The sequence below is a fragment of the Crocodylus siamensis genome, chromosome 6 (assembly GCF_052110815.1).
Source record: "Crocodylus siamensis isolate JL-2025a chromosome 6, ASM5211081v1, whole genome shotgun sequence".
NCBI lineage: Eukaryota > Metazoa > Chordata > Crocodylia > Crocodylidae > Crocodylus > Crocodylus siamensis.
Window position 1 is genome coordinate 66,073,654 of NC_143400.1, and position 21,122 is coordinate 66,094,775.

General features: G+C 43.1%; 1 protein-coding gene across 1 annotated transcript in view; it reads right to left on the reverse strand.

Moving 5' to 3' along the window:
- SLC9A9 (solute carrier family 9 member A9) overlaps window positions 1–21,122 on the reverse strand; it is a 410,063-nt gene that overhangs the window by 213,799 nt on the left and 175,142 nt on the right. Inside the window, exon 9 of the mRNA XM_090053238.1 lies at window positions 18,867–18,955. Within this exon, the coding sequence (XP_089909364.1) occupies window positions 18,867–18,955 (89 nt within the window). The remainder of the gene's footprint in view (window positions 1–18,866; window positions 18,956–21,122) is intronic.

A 21,122-nucleotide genomic window follows, 5' to 3' on the forward strand; every position in this document is an offset into this window, starting at 1 on the left:
GTAATTGCCCCTGAAACAAATATTACAAATCTAGGAAATTTAGATGTAAGGTTAAACAGGAACGACCATGGAAATGCAACCCATGCAGCCTTAGTCCTTCTCTGAAAAGGTACCAAGTAATAATGATACAGCCATGCTTATTGCATACTAGTGTTCATAGCTCTAAATTAGATTAAAATAATTATTAAAGAAACACTAGATTTCCCCTCCTCTATTCCGACTAGTCTCAATGGGGGCAGCGTTAATGAGGAAGAGAAATGGCACACAGTTTTCTCAGTGCACATACTGAGAAGTAATTTTCACCATGACTGCACTATGAAGAAATGCCTTTCAGAATTAAGGATGAAAACTGACACTTTGCATAGCCCCACACCTGAAAACTAGGAATGTAGCTGAACGCTGGCTGCCAACAGCATGGAGTTTTTGAAATGCTGGAGAGGTCACTTTGCATGTCCCTTTTATGGGATGCAAGAAAGTAAATTGAAGGGAATGGCTGGGGTAAAACGGTGCAATCTGCATATTTATATCACTCTCTATTTTGTCCTAGAAAAGGCCTCTATATACAGTTCCCTGCAATGGAAATAGATTATGCAGAGGGAGTAAGATGTGAGGTTAGTTTATATATTAGTGGAGCTTTCACTACAAATACTGTACATGCCCACATTTGGAGGTGCATTATGCCAACAGGAATTTGGCCCATAGCTTTCAGTTCCAATTCGTGCATCTCAGACAACTGCTGGTGTATGCTATCCTGCAGTAAAATGTAAAACATCCTCTTAACAATCAAATCAGTTTATTAATATTTAAAGAAAATGTTTAATGTTTAAACAGACTGTCAAACCTTTAATGAAGCAGTTCGGAAACTGGTTTGCATATGGCATTATGTTCTCTCAGACTGTCAGCATCAAAAATGATGTTTCTTTACAGCAAGATGGGCAACACTAGAAACAATTTACAATGCCAATTTGAATAGAAAATTTTTGGATGCATAACTCACATCCAATTGGGCATGGCAAAAATTTCTTTTGAAAATACGCACTTTCCCATTCCCGTGTCAAACTTGATGAGTGCAAATTTCTTTTAGAAGTGAAGATCTAAAACACAATTTTTGTAAGTTCCAAATACTATTATGATTCACAGAAAAAAAGGATACTAGCACAGATTAATCCCTCAAAAAATTGATAAAAGCTGGAGACATGCTGGATGGGAACCATTTAGGTCAAGAGCAGGCCTACTAGGCACTTTCATGAAAGATGACATGCTGCAGTAGCTATTTAGAAAAAAAGGAAGATTAAAGAGTGTTGTGTAGAACAGGATAAACAGAAGAGATTTCTGTAAGGGGCACTCTGTGCGTTTTTTATTGTTAATAGGACATCTATATTTCTAATGCAAATAGGAATGCTGTACTCAGATAATCACCTATCACTATTCAGTATCCCCTCCTGTGAAAAATGAAGGACTTTGTATCATACAGCTAATTACTTGCATGCTACAATCATAAACCCTTTTGATTTCAATTTATTTGTATTGGGGCTTCTTAGCTGTTCATCATCCATCTTGCAGCCTGTAGCTGAAAATTAGGAGACAATTATGGCATAGCTACAACAGAATTTTAAGGAGATTTTCATTTAAAAAAATGCAGATTAATGATTTTTAGGATGGGTAAGTAATCAGGAACATCAGTCAGATAATGAATGATTTTGCTGGGAAAGTCAGATTGAAGGACTTGGTACTATAATTCCTCTTACAGCAAATCAAGGTTTTCTTGTGTTATGATTCTCCTTGTTAAACCTATACACTAATCAGCTTTAGTTTTCTTTTAAAGCATTATATTATTTTACAGGGTTTCTTAAGATCTTATGGTACATCTGGTCAGACAATGCATCTGGCACAGTACCAATCTACTGCTTTTTCAGCTAAATATGCAAATAACTGTAGGGAGCACACTATTGTAGGCTTCCTGGTAATTCCAATGCATTTTTAAAGACAGCAATTATTACACTGTTCATGTAACACAACTTCAGCTGAAGAAAGGAAAGCAGTTTAGAAATGAGGGCAGATTGCTTATGAGGAAAGTAGTCTATTCAGCTGGCTCACAGAAGCTGTAGGATGGGTTACAGCAGAGATGGGCAAAATATGGCCTGCAACTGGATCCAGCCTGCAGAGGGACTTTGTTTAGCCCATGGTGTGTCCCTTGGTTCCACCTGACACAGGGACTGTCTGGCCTGTGGCACATCCTGCCACCCCGTGGGTGCAGAGTGATGCTGGGATGACTGCAACTGGACTCTATTTCTTGGCAGCCTAGGTGCTCCTTCTGGCTGCCACTGCTGCTGGCCCTGGCCCCATGGAGACTTGTGGGGATACATGCACACAGCCTTGACTCAGCCCTGGCCTGGTTCACACTCACTCTGGGCCCTCTCTGGCCACAGCAGACCAGCTCTGGACCAGCCAGTACCTGTGTGCACAACCCTGGCTCACCCTACGCTTGGTCTGGACTCGCCTGGCCACAATGAGTGGCAGTGGTGGCAGCTGAGCAGAAGCTGTTGCTGGGTTCAGGGGACACCTATAGGGTGCTGACTGGCCCTTGACAACTCCCCAAAACTGCCTATGTGCCTCATGGGCCCAAATAATTGACCACCTCTGGGTTACAGCATCCTCCAAGTTCAGGCCAGATTTCTGAACAGCAATGAAAGGGTTAGTCAACAGGGCTGTGAAACAGCTGGAGCACATCAGGGACTCAGTGAGCAAGTCTGGAACTTTTAGGAGGAAATTTAGGTTGCAAAATTACTCAGGCTTCTCCAATTTGGCCTGAAAAAAAATGCCTTAGCATCTTGGTTCAGGCTTGTGCACAAACCCCCAAATCATCTGAATTTAGATGCCTAACTCCTCTGTAAGCTCCATGTGATCCAAACTGATGCTAGGAGGTGCCTAAAATCAGCCTAAATTTGTGGTTCCTTAGGAACTGACAGAACATGACTAATATCAGACTGACATAGGGTAGTTTCTGTTTCTTTAACCAATAACTGTCTAAAGTTCAATACATAAATAATGTGTGCAACCAGGACTCCACCCTTCTCCCATAGGAGCACCAATAGCACTATGATGCTGCCTCTTGCTTGTTTTCCTGTCTTTATGCATCTTGTACTCTTGACACCTAAATACCTTTTAGCATGTAACTATTTTGTTTTGATACTGTGGATATTTATTGCCTGCCCAAAGGTTTTAGGAAGATAAAGTTATCAGTGGAGAGTTTGCTTTATCTGGGTACACAAAGTTGTCTCTGGGTGAGGGAACAGGAGACTCTGGGAGCAAACTTAGGGCATGGCTACATGGCCCTTCTCCTGATTTAAACTTCCCCCTCATAAAATAAACTATGAGGCTTCATCCCCATGAGCAGGAATGTGTGGTTTGTGGCACCTGAAAGCCTTTTGAGGCGCCACAAAATGCATTTGGCACTTATGAATCTGTTTACCATGCTGCATATTTGCAGTGTGGTCACAAAATTAGATACTTAGAAATCCTGGTGTTTAAAAAAGCTGTACCAAAAAACCCCAGCATGGCACATGTAGCAGCAGCATGTGCCACCTGAAACTGGAGCCTGACCGGCCAGAGCCATGCTCCAGCTGCTAGCTAGGCTCTGCATGCTCAGATAACTGCTGCTGCAGCCCTTGGTAGCCCCCAGGATCCCAGGTAAGGCAGCCTCCCCCACCCCACCTGGGGCAATTTGACCTGAAGTACAGCACAAATGCAGGGGCATGTCTAGGGATAAATAGCAGCGGCAAAAATATGTGCTGCTGCTATTTGTCTCCAAAGAAATGCACATTCCTGTTCATGGCCCTGAGATTCCAGAGACCAGCAGTTGGGTATAGCAGATGGTTTAGAGCTCTCTGTTTTGGAACAGCCTGAGTGTGATGTGGTAGGCTTATGCTCAGGTCCACTTCATGCCACTTAGGGTTTATTACTGAGTCATCACAGGCGCTTGTATATAAGATGGCGGTTTAGTCCTTCAGGGCTGCAATCTATGCCCCTTAAATTGAAATGGTGAGTTTTTAATTGAAACGATGGGCTTATTTTTCTATCATAGTATATATGTCATTGTCCTGGTGGCCACAGGTACCTGCTGAAGACAGAAGTGGTGAGGGGCCCACACATTTTTTTTTTCATGGAGCCTGCTTACCTCTCCTGCTGTCAGGGAGCTAATTGCCAGCAGGCTGAGCAGCCTCTGAGCTGTGGGAGGCCCTGGTCCTTCTCTCTGTGGTGGTGGTATCCTCTGGGGCCAGCTGGGAGGGCTGCAAGTAGATTGGGTGCTGTCCTAACTTGGAGATGTTCAATCCAACTCTTCCCTGAGCATGCCTGGGCTTCTGGTGCCCTGTCACTACTCCCTTCTCCAGCTGCCAGTACATCCAGCTGCCCTCCTGCTGCCTCCTCGCCCTGCCTCAGGGGCAAGCCAGCTCAGTTCTGGGTGTCCTGGTGGCTGCAGGCACTTGCTGAAGGCAGAAGCAGTGAGGGGCCCTATTCTTATTTTTAGCGGACAGCAGAGACTGTCTGCCTCTCCCATGGCTGGAGGGTGAGCTGATAGATTAATGGCTGCAATGTTTCAAGTTGCAACATTGCAGACTAAAATACGTCCGGATATGGTTTAGTTTGCTACTATGCAAACTCATTTAAAACCCCCAAAACTTGCGTATGCGTAAAGTGTGATGCCATTAAGCCACACAAAGGGAAATTTTCAGCACATGTACAAACACCCCAAATGTCCTGTTTCTGACAGACCAGTACCACATACTTTAGAAACCTCCAGCATAGACAATTATAGTGGAGGGATTGTGGATGTGACTGACACCTGTTATAGGGAGTAGGCTCTTTGTACTCTCATGATCTGGTACGGATGGCATAAAGTTCATTTCTATTGCAGTCTCTCTCGTTTAATAATGTCTACGCAAACTTTTGACATCTTGTAGTATCTATGAGATCACCTTCTTCTGAGCAGAGACAAGTCAAAACAACAGTTGCCAATTAGACTGTTCATTTTCAAGGATCACAAGCGTGGGGCTTTGCTTCATGGCAGATGCTGACTTACCAATTAAGTGAACACATTCTGCTGTAAGGAGTATTATCTAGAGCCTAGGACTTCTCTTTATTTTGTTGAAAACCGAGAGATCTCAGAAATTTGAGTTCCATAATTCCTGACATTTGTGTGTTCTGTCTGTGTGGATGAACAAACTAATTTACCAAACAAGATCCAAAGTTTCCAGTAATAATCCAGAAATGGGTTATTGTTACATTGTTTTTTATCCGAGCAGTTCAAGGTAAATATGATATCTAATCCTAAATGCTCTGCCCACCTAACACATGAATAAATGCCATGCAGAGTATGGTATATAGGTGACCACCTTATGCCAAGCTCTTACTTGATAGTAGAAGGCTTGGAGGGAGAGGCGTAACAGGATGCTAGTGATCCTTGTGTAAAGGTCAGTCACAATTACAGCTCCTGCTCTTAATAGAAAGGGTGTTCCTTGTCTGTGGTGCGTGGGGGCTTGGCACGCAAAATAACATGAGGCTGTGGTCTTATTCTCTCCCTGTACAATCTGCCTGCCTGGCAGTGTCAAGTACATTTGTGTATGTAGCTCTTAGTTAAGGGGTGGAGCAACAAACCTACTACCTTTGTGTACCCAAGAGCTTTAAGTCATCTGAGCTAGTATAATTTCATGCTCCCTAGCATATGGGTTGCACTCTTGCCTTTGTATGAATATTTGTTACATGCATTTATGTTTTGCCTGGATGGGTGTTGACAAAAACTTCTTTAGTTAAGTATACCCATTTCATATATGGACAAATGCTGAACCCTCATATTTTGAGCTATGACTGTTACCCTTCTAAACTGTAATTTCTCCCAAGAGTTTAGGTTGGGGATAGCCTTGATCAGTACAAATGAAAACAGCTTTACACATTAAGAAAATGTCATCTATGCATTAGCCATGAAAATGATGCAGTGAAAATGACTGGAATACATTCATGCAGTATTGCAATTAGAGTACAATGAACTACACTTGGTTCTGACTCCTCTTTGCACAAATTAGGTCCTTTAACTTCTGCTGATCCCTAGTGTGCTCTTTTTATACTAAGAAGTTTCAGGTACTATTCCAGAGTCATTTCTTCGAATCACTAAGGTTTTTCTAGCAGTAGGTCTGGACATGACTATCACCATACACTACCTCTTAAGTGGTAATCTGATGTCCTGATTAGATATGTTTCCAAAGCAAATCTATAATTCTGGATGGAACAGCATGAAGTCTAAAAGAAAGAGCAATGCTCTTCTGTGGCATGTTTTAAGGTCATCAAAAGATTACAGTGGTTTGGGTAACATTTTTTTTGCAGACCAAAAATTCATTCAGCTTTTTTTGCTGTTTCAATATATAGTTGTTAATTAATATTATATAGCAAACAGTCATCCTAGAAGGAATAAAACAACATGCACAAACTCAACCAATGATACAGAAATTAGCTGGCTCTTGAGTTTGATTCCTGCTTAAAACTTTAAAATTTACAACTGCAAATGGGTTGCAGGAGTCTTGCTAAACAACTTGCCCTACTTTTATAAAGGGATGCCATGTATAATCAGCTTCTCTTCTGTTAGGCAATGATACATTCAACATTCGACCAGACAGAATGATGTCTACGTTGCAGGTTGTAGATTATAGTTTGGGACTCAGTGTTTGGTGCATACATGGGAAAGAGAAAGTTGATGTGGACTACCAACTCTCTTTGGACCAAATCTTGCAGTGTCACTTTACTTATATGCAAATCCTATTGATTGTACAGTTAGAGTAAGTTCCTGAATGAACTTTTTTGCACGAGAGTTCTTTGCAGCATTGGGATCTTTATCTTTACTCAGCAGTGTAGCTTCTGTAAAATCTTGCAAGTTGAGTGTCACTCTAATGCTTATATGATATTGTTTACATATTGTAATTCTACCAGGATTTAGCATTCAAGCCAGAATCTTTTATTTGATTGACAGGCATTCCCAACAGTGTTTGCTATTGTGATCAGTGTAAATATATGGTTAACTGTTTAACTAGGAACAAATTTGAGAAAAAACAATTACCTCCAGCTTCAGAAGGCAACCTTTACAAACTTGCCAGATATAACTAATTCATAACTGACTAAAGAAACAGGAGGCATGTCTATGCTGGCTCTGCACTACTCTCAAGGTCACTGCCAAAAAATAAGGATTAGATGGATGGAATGAATGCAGATGGCCAAAGCTATGGCTGATTTGCCACCTCTTTAATGGGCCTTTCCTCTCTGAGTCCTCCAGAAACCTTTTCATACTTAACTACATGTTAGATGAATTTCAGGGTTTCCTACCTACCAGCTTTTAGGTCTTGTGGTGCCTTATCCTATCAGTAACCAAAGTTCCTTGCTCTTTTGGCATCCACTTGCTAATATGAATTGAATGCAGAAACCCCAATTGCCTTAAGTTTTCCTGTAAACCTGTGATTGGAAGTGAGATAAGGTTAATACTGGGCCATGGTAAAACTGATGTATGTAGAGTAGTTATAGAAGGACTAGGGTAGATCCAGAAGGGATGCTTACCCCTCTTTCAGACCACATTGCTGGAGCAGCATCTGGGATAATTTTTTAAGTTTCTGAAGCAAGCAAGAATGATTTCCCCACTCTTGGCACCCGCTCCTTCCCCTCCAAGCTCAGCAGCATTTCCCATCCTGTCCCCTCCCATGCACACTGCTGTCACTTGCCCTGAAGGTGAGCAGCAGGGGGGAGCTCCAGAGCCTCTTCTGCCTCATCCCAGCCAGAGTGCATGTGGAACTGGCCTCAGCTGAGACAGCAGCAGTGGCAGCAGGCTGGTTCCCTCTCCCTGGCTGGTCTCACTCCCAGTGTTCCCAGCCAGCCTGGGGGCAGCAGTGATGGGGAACCTGCTTGTTTCCACCATGGTTCCTGGCTCAGTCTGGCTCCCTGCAGCCCTGCTCGGAGTGGAGGAAAGAGTGACCAGGACAGCAGTGAGAGCAGGCAAGGGGGTTGGGGGAATGTGAGGGGAGGAGAGGTACTGGTGAGGGGAAGGGAGGAGGTGCCAAGAGCAGGTGCAGTAGGGAGGAATTATCACCTGATTTGGGGACTTAAAAGAAGTCCCTGGCTGCTGCACCTGCCTACCCTGGTTGCAGTGGATGGGGGGAGTTGTGATTGAGGGAGTGCAGCCACCCTATAGCACCAGCCAGTGTTCTCACACCCACCATTTTAAAATCCTGGGTCCGTCTATGCAAGAGGGTATTGGCTCTTTGACTGCTATCGCTACGCCTCAATAAACTGTGCCTGGAACCTGTACTCCAGACTATCATGAGGAGTGGAGATGAGAGGAGTGGATTATTTTTTATTTCTAGTGACAGAATGTCTTCTGCCTGCAGTATATGTTCAAGTTGCTTTCTGCCATAGCAAATTATCCCAAGGCCAAGCAGGGTAGAGTTGATGAGCCCTATCAGACACTGTATCACTATCTCCACTGCGGGTTCACAGGAGAAATTAGACCCCATATGTGGGATTTTAAAGTTTTGAGTGTTTCCTCTGACTGCTCCACCACTGAACACAGCCAGAGACAGCCCTATTATATACACTTTTGAAAACTCCAGGCTAAAACATTCTTCATATTAAAAAAGAAGTATTTTTAAAAAGCCAAAAGGTTTATGCACTTTTTACACAAATTCTAAAAGATTAAATAAAAAAAACTCCTAATGCATTTTAAACTGCTTTTTGTAATCCTGTTTTTAAGACTGTGTTAAAATAAACCATTGTTTGTGAAGGAGAACCTATGTTAGTGTATTTTTCAGTTGATTCTTGAAGCCTAAGATGCTTCCTATATTAAAAGCTAAATGGAGAATAGATCCAGAAAGTTGAGAACAAAGGCTACCTTGTAACTCATATCTACAAGTCATCTTTTAATAGGGAAAGTCTCACTGAAAAAACAGAGAAGAGTTTTTGCTTATATATCTGTATAAGGCAAATTACACTGGTCACTTGTCTTATACGTCCTGGGTACATCTACATGTGCAAGTAGACTAATAGATTCAGGGACAGTACAATTTTATGGCAGAGTACTTATGTGCTATCGAATGCACATGAAGATTGTGACGGGCTGGCTCGGGCATGAGGGTGCTAAAGCTCAGGGGCTGCTTGCCAGTTAGACCCACACTGCAGCACCCTCATACTCCAGCCAGCCGCTCTGCTACCCAATGCTAGAACCTGAAGCCTGGGACTGACTCCCCCCAGGCCCTCTGCCAGTCTGAGGCTGACCCCCTGGACCTCCTGCCAGCTCGAGGCTGCTCTGCCCCAGCCCAGACTGCTGTGGTCTTGGGCACATGTTTAAATGCTATGCCTAGGAGCAGCTGATGCTGGCGCAAACTGTGTTGGAGTTTATTTCAGTGCATTAATTGCATGTGTAGATGCACCCCCTGTTTGTTGGAGGAAGTGATTGTATGTTGTGCAAAAAGATAAAACACAACACAATGGGTAGAAATAAGCTCACTGTTATCATGTTATGTGCTACATTTTACTATAAAGCCATGAGAATTTTAACACCCAGAGGGCACATCTACACCTGCGTATTAATGCCCAGCAATAAATTCCAGAACTTATCACTGCAGGGTGTGCATCTGCCTGTGCACATTGAGCCTGCCAGCCCAGGACTGCTCCTCCTGACTCAACATGCTACGGTGGGGCTGGCTGGGGCATGAAGCTGCTTCAGCCAGCAGCCCCCACACTGAAACACACTTGTGCCCCAGCCAGCCCCTCCAGTGTCTACTTGTGCACTGCTGTGGAGTCTTTTATTTTACAGGAGGCTATTACTTATATATTCAAGTACTATCCTGCTGCAGAGTAAATTAGTAAATGTCTCATGTAGACATGCCCACTAAGTAGTATAGTAGAGACCAGACCTTAAAAAAAAGCAACCAAACCCTCCCTGCTGCTAGCATCATTTTAGCAGTTTGACTTAAAACTAACAGAAACAAAGAAAATTAGATTTAAGGCTGCCACTCCATCCTTAATTCACTGCTTTGTCAGTGGCATCACAGCTCACCAGACCCTTACTAGAGGTGGAAAAGATCAGTGATTGATCTGATATTGTAATAAGCATAAGTGTTTCAGAATAACTGCAAGAACTAAGTGAACTGAATAAAACTCTTGACCTTGGTCAAAAATGAGAATTAAGAGTAGTGTGAAGTGAAAAAGCAGCTTTTTTGGAAACAAACTCAGACAATATTTACTGAAAATGAACTAAAATCATAGATAATTAGGACTGTGTCAAATATATAGCTTAGTTAACTTTACTGAAAGAATAAGCTCCGTGTGAGAGGAAAAAAAGGTCTGCACTTCCTATAGAAATAGCTGCATAGAAGAGGGTAATCTGTGGATTAGAAAATAAATGAGAAGAACCTGAAGGAATCTGGTAACCATTTTTGAACAGTATCATAAGAGAAACCAAGGATTAAGAGCTTTAAGTGGAAGGGAATAACAGAAGAGAAAAGGTGCATGAAAGTCTTAGTTCTGGAAAGTAACTAAGGAAAGCTTTTTTGTGAGTGTGTTCAGGGCTAAGCAAGGTTTATTTACCGAGTAAAAAAAGAATAAAACATTTATAATAAAATGCCCCAACTGAGTTAGTTAAAAACAAATACAACCATGCATTTTTGATGGGATATGAACAAACTGTCTATGGCACATTTATAGGGGCAGTTATCAGGACTGCTAGTTAGTGGATTATGCACATAAAAATTAGTGAGATGCACTTGTATTTTTGTTGCATAATTTGTCTAAGCGATTGTGTTGATTGTATTGCACATGTAATTCTGTGTTTTTGCAAAACAAATAATGTCTCTCTGCTGGAGAGTGACATTCTCTTTTGACGAATGGAAGGGAAGGACAAGGATGGAAAATCTGCCTGACCTCTCCTGTGTGAATACCTTGGTACAGAAGCCTTTGCTGATTTGAGGAAGTGTGGCTTGAGAAAAGAATCATGCTATCCAGTGACTAAAGTTTTTGTTGAGTTACAAAAACATATTGGAGTTTAATGTCCCTGAAAGTCTGAGAATGAGAAATATAAAGCTAATCCTCAGCGTAGTCTATGATATTTGATCAAAAATATTTTTCAATGCAGAATTGGGTTTTTGACTAAATTAATATTTTCATAAAAAGGTTACTTTCTGCAGACTTCTATGGTAAATACTACCCTCTTCACTGAGTAAGCAGTAATGCTTTCAAAATGCTTTCAAATATAAATCCTGGCATCTCTTCAAATAGAGCCTCATAGGATCTGTATCCCATGAGGTTCCCATACTCCTTTCTGGCCCATTTGACTTTCATGTTTTATTTTTGCAATTTAATTTACATAATATATTTTCCACAATAATCCTATTTTCTATTGAATTGTAGCTACAACATAAAAACTTTCACAAAACAGCTTCTCACAAAAGGATAAAAATCAGAGATGGAACTTGCATCATGTTCACTGGATTTTCCTACTTGAATCTGGAGGGTATCTGGGACAGAAGTTTAATAAACTGATTTAACTTAAATCAGTGAAGTCTGATACTATATCTTAAACTGGGTTCAGCCATTTTGAAAGCAGTTTATGTGCACTGAACTCCTGGGCTAGGGACGACATTCAAAAAGCCTGAGCCTGAACTGATTCACCGTTTGCAGGTTAGTCTAAGCTGCAGGGCTTAAACTGATTAATAAGTGGACAGACATTCTTTGTTAAACCAGGTAATGCAGCCACATGCCTGCAGTGGCTCAATCCAGAAAGTGGGGGCGCTAAAGCATACCTCCCATCCACTGCCAAAGGGGAGGGAAGAGAGACTCCCTCCAAGGCTTTCATCCCTCCCTGCTGGAGGGGAGGGGACATGGCTAGGTGCCAGCCGGGGCTAGCACAACACATGGGATGCCAGTCACCAGCCTGGGGGGGCAGGAGGCAGCTGCTGCCAGAGTGAGGAGTGGGGATGGAGAAACAGTCCTTTCTCTGAAGCAAGCATGTATTGAAAACAGCAGTTTGCAAAACATACAACAGGGAACTACCAAAAATCTTTGCCTACACTAAGATACAGCTCAGTAAAACACAGCATACACAACTCAATCTCATTTAAAATGTAAACCAGGAAGACAGGAATTAATTGTACTAATCCTGAGGGCAGAGTGTCTCCTTATAGCCAGGCATTCAGAAAGGCTTTGTTTAGGTATTCCCACCTTTTACATGTTCTGCTTTATAATGTAAATGTATTCTTTGGTGAAACTGTCTGCAACTTCCCTTAATTACATCTCCAGCATGCACAATGATTGTCAGGTCTCTACCAACACTTCCCACCTCTCAGTTTGGTTCTGCAGGTCTTAGCTCTGGGCTCACCGATGCAGGGCTTGGATCTGCACACTGGGGACTAGCTTGCCTCCCTGTCTCCCCCCCTCTACCCCTTGCTCTGGGACATGCTGTGGATTTAATTCCCTCCCTGCCTGGCTGCAGGCAAGCTGCATAGACTGCCGCCAAACCCCCAGGGCTTCCAGGGGGAGAGAGGGGACAGAAGAAGGAATTAACTCCATCACTGCCTGGTTGCAGGCAAGCTGTGGAAGTGTGGCTGGGACTGGCAAACCCCAGCTGCAGGGCTTGACAGCAGAGTGGGAAGGGAGAGGGAGGAATTTGCCTCAAGGGCCATGGCAGGCCAGCATCTGGCTACACCCTGCCCCTGCTCCAGCTAGAGAGAGCAGAAGAGCAGAGGTCCGCCCAGCCCAGAGAGCATGCTGGGATGCAGGGGGAGTATGGTTTAACTTAAACCAGCAAGGAGTCTGGAACAGACATTGCATAAACTGGTTTGAGCCAAATCAGTTAAGTCTGATACTACATTCAACCAGATTTAACTCAAACTGGTTTTGGCCGTTTTCAGACTGGTTTAGGTGTACTGAATGTCTGTTTTGTTACAGGTTTAAACCAATTGCTGATCACTTAAACCATTTATGTGTAATGTCTGTCCCTAGACTAAATAAGCACTGAGGAGATTTTCTAATAAACTATAACCAATTTAGAACAAAGTCAGTTCTTTTTCTGTTTTTACTATGCCCCTCTCTTACTATGGTACATCTACTACACAATTCCCTGATTAATTACACAATTAATTTAAAATAGCTACATGTTCAAATTCACTATGGCACCTTAAAAAGGTCCAACCAGCTATAATGTTATTGCTTGAAAATGTGTAATATCTTTATTGCTGGTTTCTATTCGGCTTTAAGTTGCACATGTAGCCTATGTCCCCACAGCTGGGAGACCACAGCTGCTGCTATCTCTCAGTTGTGGGGGTGCCCCATGTCTGCTGGGGCCGAGAGTCCCATCAGCTGCAGGACTCAGCCTCAGCAGCTTGCTATTTGCTGGCGCAGGGAGAGTCTGGGATGGCAATCCTGGGTTTCCCTTGTATCAGCAATAAGCTGTAATAGGATCTGATGGTGGATCCCACAATCATGCCTCCTGACACATGTGTATGGCATGGCAGGAGGTACAATTGTGTAGATCGTGTGTTAGATCCCACCGTGCATTTACCTGCATGTGTAGAGGGGCCCTAATTTTATTTCTATTTTCTTTTTTCTGACAAATCTCCATTTGGCTTCAATTAAGGCAAATGGGACTGGGTAAAAATTGAGTAATAACTTTACAATTTAAAACATAAGTGTAAAGATTAACTCCACCAAAATCAATTAACTACACACTAAACCACAACTGAATCTCCTTCTCTTCTCCTTCTTCCCAACCAGAGATACTTTGTGCAGGCAGAGCTATTTAGGGATGACCTATATGTAGCTAGTAGTGAGCACAAAATAAAAATCTGTTATTCTTTATACAATGTAGCATGCAGACAATGATATTTAGTAGCAGTAGAAAAATAATTTATTTTAGTTACACTACACTGAAGCAGAAAAAATCCAAAGCTAGCTGCAATGACTGCTACACCATGATTAAATGAGCCATAACCCACGCTCTAGAAGCAGAAACCAATTGATAAAAGCTCAAAATATTACTCTTTGAACTGGATGTAAGTGGAAAGCAAAGGACAAAAACCATCCAAGCTAAGCTTAACTGTAGCATATTTTAACCTCTTTAAAATCATCCTGCACCATTGGGTTACAGTTGATGATGTTAGTAGAACAACAATCCACAATGGCTACCCAAAAGCTCTGTAGCATTTGACCAGGAGAAGAATTTAAGAATTGGATGATGCATTGTAATTCTGAAACATTAAGGGCATTGCTGCAAATGGTACCTGCAGGAATATGAGTACACAAGATACTTTTGAAATTGCATTTGATCTTATTGCTGGGGTAGAGAAAAGCAAATGCCAGTGGGAGCAGAGGAAGAAAAGACTATTCTTCCCTTTCCTCTCCAAGGGCAGTTGTTGCAGACAGGATGAACATTCTAGATACCTATATTCGCTATTTTTTCCTAGAGGAAAAGGCAGAAAAATGGCAGGGATTTCCAGTGGTAAAATTGATATTTACTTACGTGCCTGATTAATAGTGATATACGGATTTTTGACATCACTGTAATGTATTTTCTTTGAAACACTTAAATGGAAACGGGATCTGAAATATCTGTCCAAGTCTAAAAAATCTTAGACCTATTGGAGAAAAGCTTCTTAGCTCTTCCTCATCCTTTTCAGAGATATGCAGAGTCTGTGAAGAGTCCTTGAGTTTCTGCAGGTAAAAGTGATATGGCATGGGTCCTTCCCTTCCCTGCTTGACTTAATGTATCAAACTGGAAAGTGCTTAGAAAAGTGTTTCCTGAGTTTATTCTCTTAGCAGTGAAGGCATTGGTATAGACTAGAGTTGGACAAAACGGCAGATGTTCTATTTCCTAGCAGTCCCAGCTCCATGGAGACTCTGAGAGCACACAGGCATGACAGCATGGGGCAAAGACAGTGAGGGGTCACAGGACCAAGGCTCTGCAGCGTGGACTGGACTGGCACAGCCCCATGCTGTCACGGTCCCATTCCCCTGGAGTCTCCATGAGACCAGCCAGGAGCCACACAGGTAGGGTATGCAGCTGGGCAGATAGCTGCTCTAGGGCTGGGGCCAGGATCTTCCAGTGGTGACAGCACAGGGTAGGGCCAGGGCATAGCCACAATCCCATCTGCATGTGCCTACTGTGAAACCCATGCTCCTTTTGCTGCCTGTATGCCCCTGCAACGAGTGTGGCTTCCACAGGCAGGGACATTCAGGGACAGGATCATGGCTTTGCCCTAGCCCTGCCTTATGCTGTTACTGCTGCAAGATCCTGGCCCCAGCCATGACCCTGGCCCTACTGCAGCTGCCCTACTTAGCCACACATGGCCCCTGGATGTCGTCCATGGAGACCTTGGGAGTGCAGGGCCGCGACAGCAGAGCCCCAGCTCTGTAGCCCTATGTTGTCATGCCCATGCAGTCTTGAGGTCTTCATGGAGACCAGCTGGGAGCCAGGGCTGCTGGGAAATGGAGCCTGCAGGGGGCCTGATCCCTGCAGGCAGGACGTTGCCCACTCCCAGTACAGACACTGAAGGTACAGTATGAAGAGGAAAGAGAAAGAAACCTAGGATGCAGGAAATGTTGTCCAATACACTCAGAATTGTAGCTGTGGTTCATAAGACGCCACACTGAGAAAAGCTTCCTTTTTTAAATTCAATTTGTATAAGGATTACCAAAATTATTAAGACAGTTTGCTATAGAATATTATGGGCTTCTTATCATATCACCCAGTTTCATTGACCTGAATATTCACCCAACTGTAAATGCTGAGTAGCAGGCAGTCTTGAGAAATTTGAAATGGAGTCTGTGGAAACTGGGTATAATGCCTTTATTATGAAAGGCAGTACAACTTCCTGTCATTGTTTCAAACAAATCTCTCGTCAGAATAGAACAGTACCAAAGCTTTCTAGCTGAGTCAGCCCTAGGTTCTGCAGTACCTTATGTGAGATGAGATGAGCAGAACTTTATCACTTCCCCGACACTTGTATCAAGGGTAAAGTTGCCTGTTTCACTTAGACCATACTAAAGGTACATCTGCATATTCAAGCTCATTAAACTAATGCTAAGTACCATCTGAAGGTGCATCCAGATGGGTGCAGTCATGTGTTATGTGGCACTGCAAACACATTTGTAGCATGACATACCACACAGTCTGGAGCTCTCCACACTGCAAGGGCACGCATGCTGCCTCAGTGTGCACTGCTCCATTTCCCCCCCATGCTTTTGGTTTGACTGCTGGATATCCAGGGGTCAAAAACAAAAAAAAAGCAACCCCCTCCCCCCACAAAGCGGCGCAGCCAAAAAGAGGAGCGGACCACTTGGAGCTGTGTTGCAGCTGCTGGCCAGGCTCCGCCTGCCAGGATTGCCATGGCTGCAGCTCTGGGAGGCCCCCAGGACCCCAGGTAAGGCTGCTGGAGCCAGAACTGTGCTGGCCCCAGTCTCCCCTATGCCACCTGGGGCGTTCCCTGGGGACAAGAAGAGGCGGCACAAGATGAACTGCTGATACTTGTCCCTGGAGAACCAAAAGGTCCATGCCTGTCTGGATGTATCCTGAGTGTCTCGAAGTGCCACTTCAGGCAAGGGTTAACACTTGGTAATGTTATCTAGCTTGTGTTAGGGTAACTTCAGTCTGCTCCACGAAGATAAAACAAGCAATCTGAAGTCCTCCAGCATCCCAGGAAACACAACTCCCAGCCGTCCCCCCATGTTTCCTCACTTCTAGCCACACCCTTACTCACCAGCTCTTTAATGGCAAGTCAGAGCTGTAAAGGCAAGGAATGATATGAACTCTTAAAGCATGGCTGCTCACAGCACATTCTAACTTCGACACCGTTTAACATTTCACAATTAATATGGTCTAAGTCAATATTCAGCTTCACTCCTATAGTTTCCAAACTTAGATATACCCCTGAAAACACCCAGCTGCCAAGGAAAGATGTTGGGGATGTAATATTGCCCAGCAGAGCAGGCCCAGCAGCCAGGGCACTGCCTCCAGTAGTCTGTAATGCAGATGCTAACCCAGAGAGAGATAGGAAGATAGAAAAGCAGCATGGAGGAAGTGTGCTGTCAGTGTGCTGACAGAATGAGTAATTTTTTATACATCTATTCTTAGAACTGTGAACTTCTGGGCAGGTTGGGTTTGTGAGCCCTATCCAGCTGCATAGGCTGAATACCACTGCCACTTTGAAGAATTCTTGAGGGCCTTGATGTGTCCCTTTGGCTTTAATTAATCGATGCAACAATTCACATTGTCTTTGGGAAAGATTCCCTTCAAAGGCAAAGGATTTTGAAGAGTGATCCTGACTCCCAGGCCGCCAATTACTTCATTTTCCTCTGAAGCTTTAAAAAAAAAATGTCTTTTCTATGGATGTAAATTGCATTTAGAAGTAGTTTCAGAGATGGTTAGGAAGCAGCTAAGTTTATACATGTGAGCTGACAAGTTAAGGTAAGACTTTTGGTTGGAATTTACCATTGGAGCTCTTGCATCTTAAGTGTTAAACCAAGTTAAACCCAATAAAGTTTGCAGTTATTCATAATCATCTTCTAATCATACCCAGTACAGTACTTGGAAGTAAATGGGAACAGACATGATTTCAAGTTAAAATGCCTTACAAGTTAAAAAAAAAAAAAGAACCTGCCTTGCCCCAATTAACTAACAAACTACTTCAGACACAACTAAAACAGAATATACACAAAAATAGAAATTTAGAAAACTAGTCTGCCACTCTGCATTGAAGATAGTGGAAGAATCTAGAACTTTTAATCTTTTGAAGTCTTTAGAGGAGGAAGTCACTTTGAGAAGGGTTTTGAAAGAAGAGGGAAGCTGTCTGGCAAGTTCTCTGAAAACTGGTATGAGGGAGACCATTCTAGATGTCAAGAAACAGGAAAAAATGCAGCAAGGGGGAAATGAGCTTATGACAAAGACATTTCTCTTTTTTTAAACAATGTTTTTGTAGGTATAAATATATACAGAAGAACCAAATTATAAATAATATCCCTACTCTGAAAGAAAATGCCACAAAATTAAAACTAGCAGATGTGCAAGGTCTTCACAGTCAAATTGTCAGGGCGAGGAAACTCTAGGTTGAAGGGCACTAGTATATGCTGCCACAAGGCAGTTTAACATGAGTTTTTTGATGTGCTGTAGAGCATTCTTGGCATTATTGGCACAAAAGTTCAATCCTGAAAATGGCTCCAGATTATCCAAACTACTTATATCTGGAAGGACTCAAATATTTTATTATGGAGGGTAACCATTTTAAATGCTGAGAAAAAAAACCCACCATGTTTTCTGTTATGCTGCAGATGTATCAAGGAAAGAAACATCTGTCAACTCTGAAAACTATAGGCTGGACCACATAGTTCCCAGATCACATTTGCAAAAAGATTCAGATGGATCTTGAACAGCTCTCTCCTTACTTACCATAGCTTTTAGATTTCCTAAGGCTTGCAGCATTTTCCAATGGAAGACAGCATAACTCATTATCTGTTCTGCACTTGACATAGATTGACATTTAGTTTTTTTGTTTTCTTAGTAATAATAGATTATTTTTATTATTATTTTCTGCTTAGCAAAAGATTTGTTAATGTGTTTCCTGGCACAATCTGTACTCTTCTTCTTAATGAAGGTATAAGTTATTTCCCTTGCATTAATGAAAGCCCTTTAAGCTATATTGGCAGTATGTGTGTGTGTGCACGTGTGTGTGTGTGTGTGTGCATGTGTGAACATATGCATGAATGTGTACACGTGCATGTGTGTATGCGTGCGTGACTGTGTATTCATTATTCCAGCAGAACAGATAAAGTCAGTTATTTTTTTACTCTACCTGTTTAGTTCTCATTTTGGAATCTGGTGACAAATTGTTGTAAGTATAATGAGCCTGCGTGACTCCACAAAAAAGGACTGCAACAATTCCTGAAATTCAAAGAAAGGCCAGTGTTAGCTGCTTCTATATTCTTTCTTACAGTAATCAGGGGGTAGGATCAGTGTACACAAAAAACCTAATTTGACTGTATTACAAGCTTTTTGTAATAGGGAAATTGTACAGTATATTTTATAATAACATTTTTCAAGTGAATTAGAATTTGCTTTAATAAAAAATCATAGCTGGTCTTTAATTCTCCACTCTCCCCCTCACCCCCCCAAATGAAATCCAGGTATTTTATTTGCCATCTATGGAAAAATATAGACTAATAAAACATGATAATCTTATATAAAATCCCTGATCACAGTATGACTGACACTTATCCAAGACTATAAAACAATTTAAAAATAAAAACAGAAAGTAATAAAATCATGGCATTGGACACAAAGCAAGGGAAAAAAAATCTTAATTTTACTTCTTCTGAATGCATTTTTAAACAGTGGGTATGAATGAGTGCACCATGTGAAGGTGATTTGGCCTCTGCATGACTGTTTGTTTTATTATAAGCAGCATGTAACCTGCAGGGCAAACAAATAGTGCTTAAGAAACCATTCCAGTGGGGACAAGTTGTGTCTCCCAGAATGACTGGGTCAGTGACTGTAACCAGGTGGCAGTAATTATCTTTCCCCAGCCTGTAGAAGGTCAGGAGGAGAGAGCAGGAGTAGCTTTGACAGGAATATAATCATATCACCTTATATTATTTTATTTTCAAAGTATCTCTTCCTCTGCTCTCTCCCTGCCTTCTAGACTGCTCACAGCCATTGAACAATATATACTAAATGCAGTATTATGATAAAAATAATCAAACTCATTAAATATCCTATTAACATTGGATATAGATAATCCAAGGGGATCATACTTAGGGGAAGAAAGGAAAAAAAATGAGAAGAGGTCTGTAGTGACTATAAAACATCTCAGGAAAATTAAGCTTTGCGTTGTTTTATCTTAGATCCTTCTTTGATAGGCAGGAGTTCAGGCTCATGCTCATACCATCCAACATGCACTTTGAAAGCCCCTGTCCTCATATCCTGGGGACAATAAAGCCCAAGCCTGAAAGTTTTACTTAGGGTTCAGGTGTTAACCAATCTGCAGTGTAGCCATAAACTAAGCCCTTTAGAAAGGGTGTTTTCTACCCTTTCTGCACACCACCTACACTCTCTTCTACCTGGAAGCAGGGTGGCACTTTCCTAACTCCATCTGATGTTTAATCCCTCACTTTCCTCATGGACTTCTCCAGACCAACAGATAACTGGCAGTTATTTGGGGCGGAGGGCCACTCAGGGAGTTTTGATAAGCTGTTGCAGGCTGGGTCACCACCTCCCCACAACAGCTCACTTTGGGGGCCCTTGCTGGAAGAGCCTAAGTGATTCTGCTCCATGCTGGACTCCACAGTCAGCTGGGATGGGGCTACAGGTGGGTGGGGAGCGGCATCTGGGAATGGGGTGGGCAGGTGGGGCCAGGGTTAGGATAAAAGGGCCAGGGCTGGAGCTCAGGGCAGAGCCGTGATCTGCTCCCTACATGGCCCTGTGATGGGCACTGGTTCCACAGGCAGTGGCATATGGGATTGCGGCTGTGCTCTGGACCCTGGCTCCTTGCTGTCACAGCCTTGCAACTCTGGAGTCTCCATGAAGGCAAGCCAGGACCTGTGCAGACTGGGTCTGCAGCTGGGCAGATGGGATGGGACTGCGAGAGGGTGGGGAGCTGCATCTGGGAGCAGGACAAGCAGGCAGAGGTCAGGGCTGGGATCTTGGAGCAGTAACAGCACAAGGCTGGGACTTGGGGCAGAGCTGCAATCCACTCCCAGCATGCCCCTGCCTGCAGAACCAGCACCTGTCGCAGGGACATGTGGACAGTGGATCACAGCTCTGCCTTGGGCCCTGGCCTTGTGCTGTCACCGTCTCATGATTCTGCCCTGTGATCCTGGCACCCCCAACCCATCCCAGGTACCACCCTCTGCCCACCAGTGCCCCCATCCCATATGGCATGGGTCTCACCCCCAGCGGTGGGTGCAGGGCAGATGGGCTGGAGTGCCTGTGCAGCAGGGCCCAGTCTGGTGGTGGCAGTGGTAGCTAGAAGGAGCTGCTGCTGCTGGAGCTGCTGGAAAGTGAGTCTGGATGCCACACTGCCCCAACCCTGCTGCATGCCTGAGACAGAGAC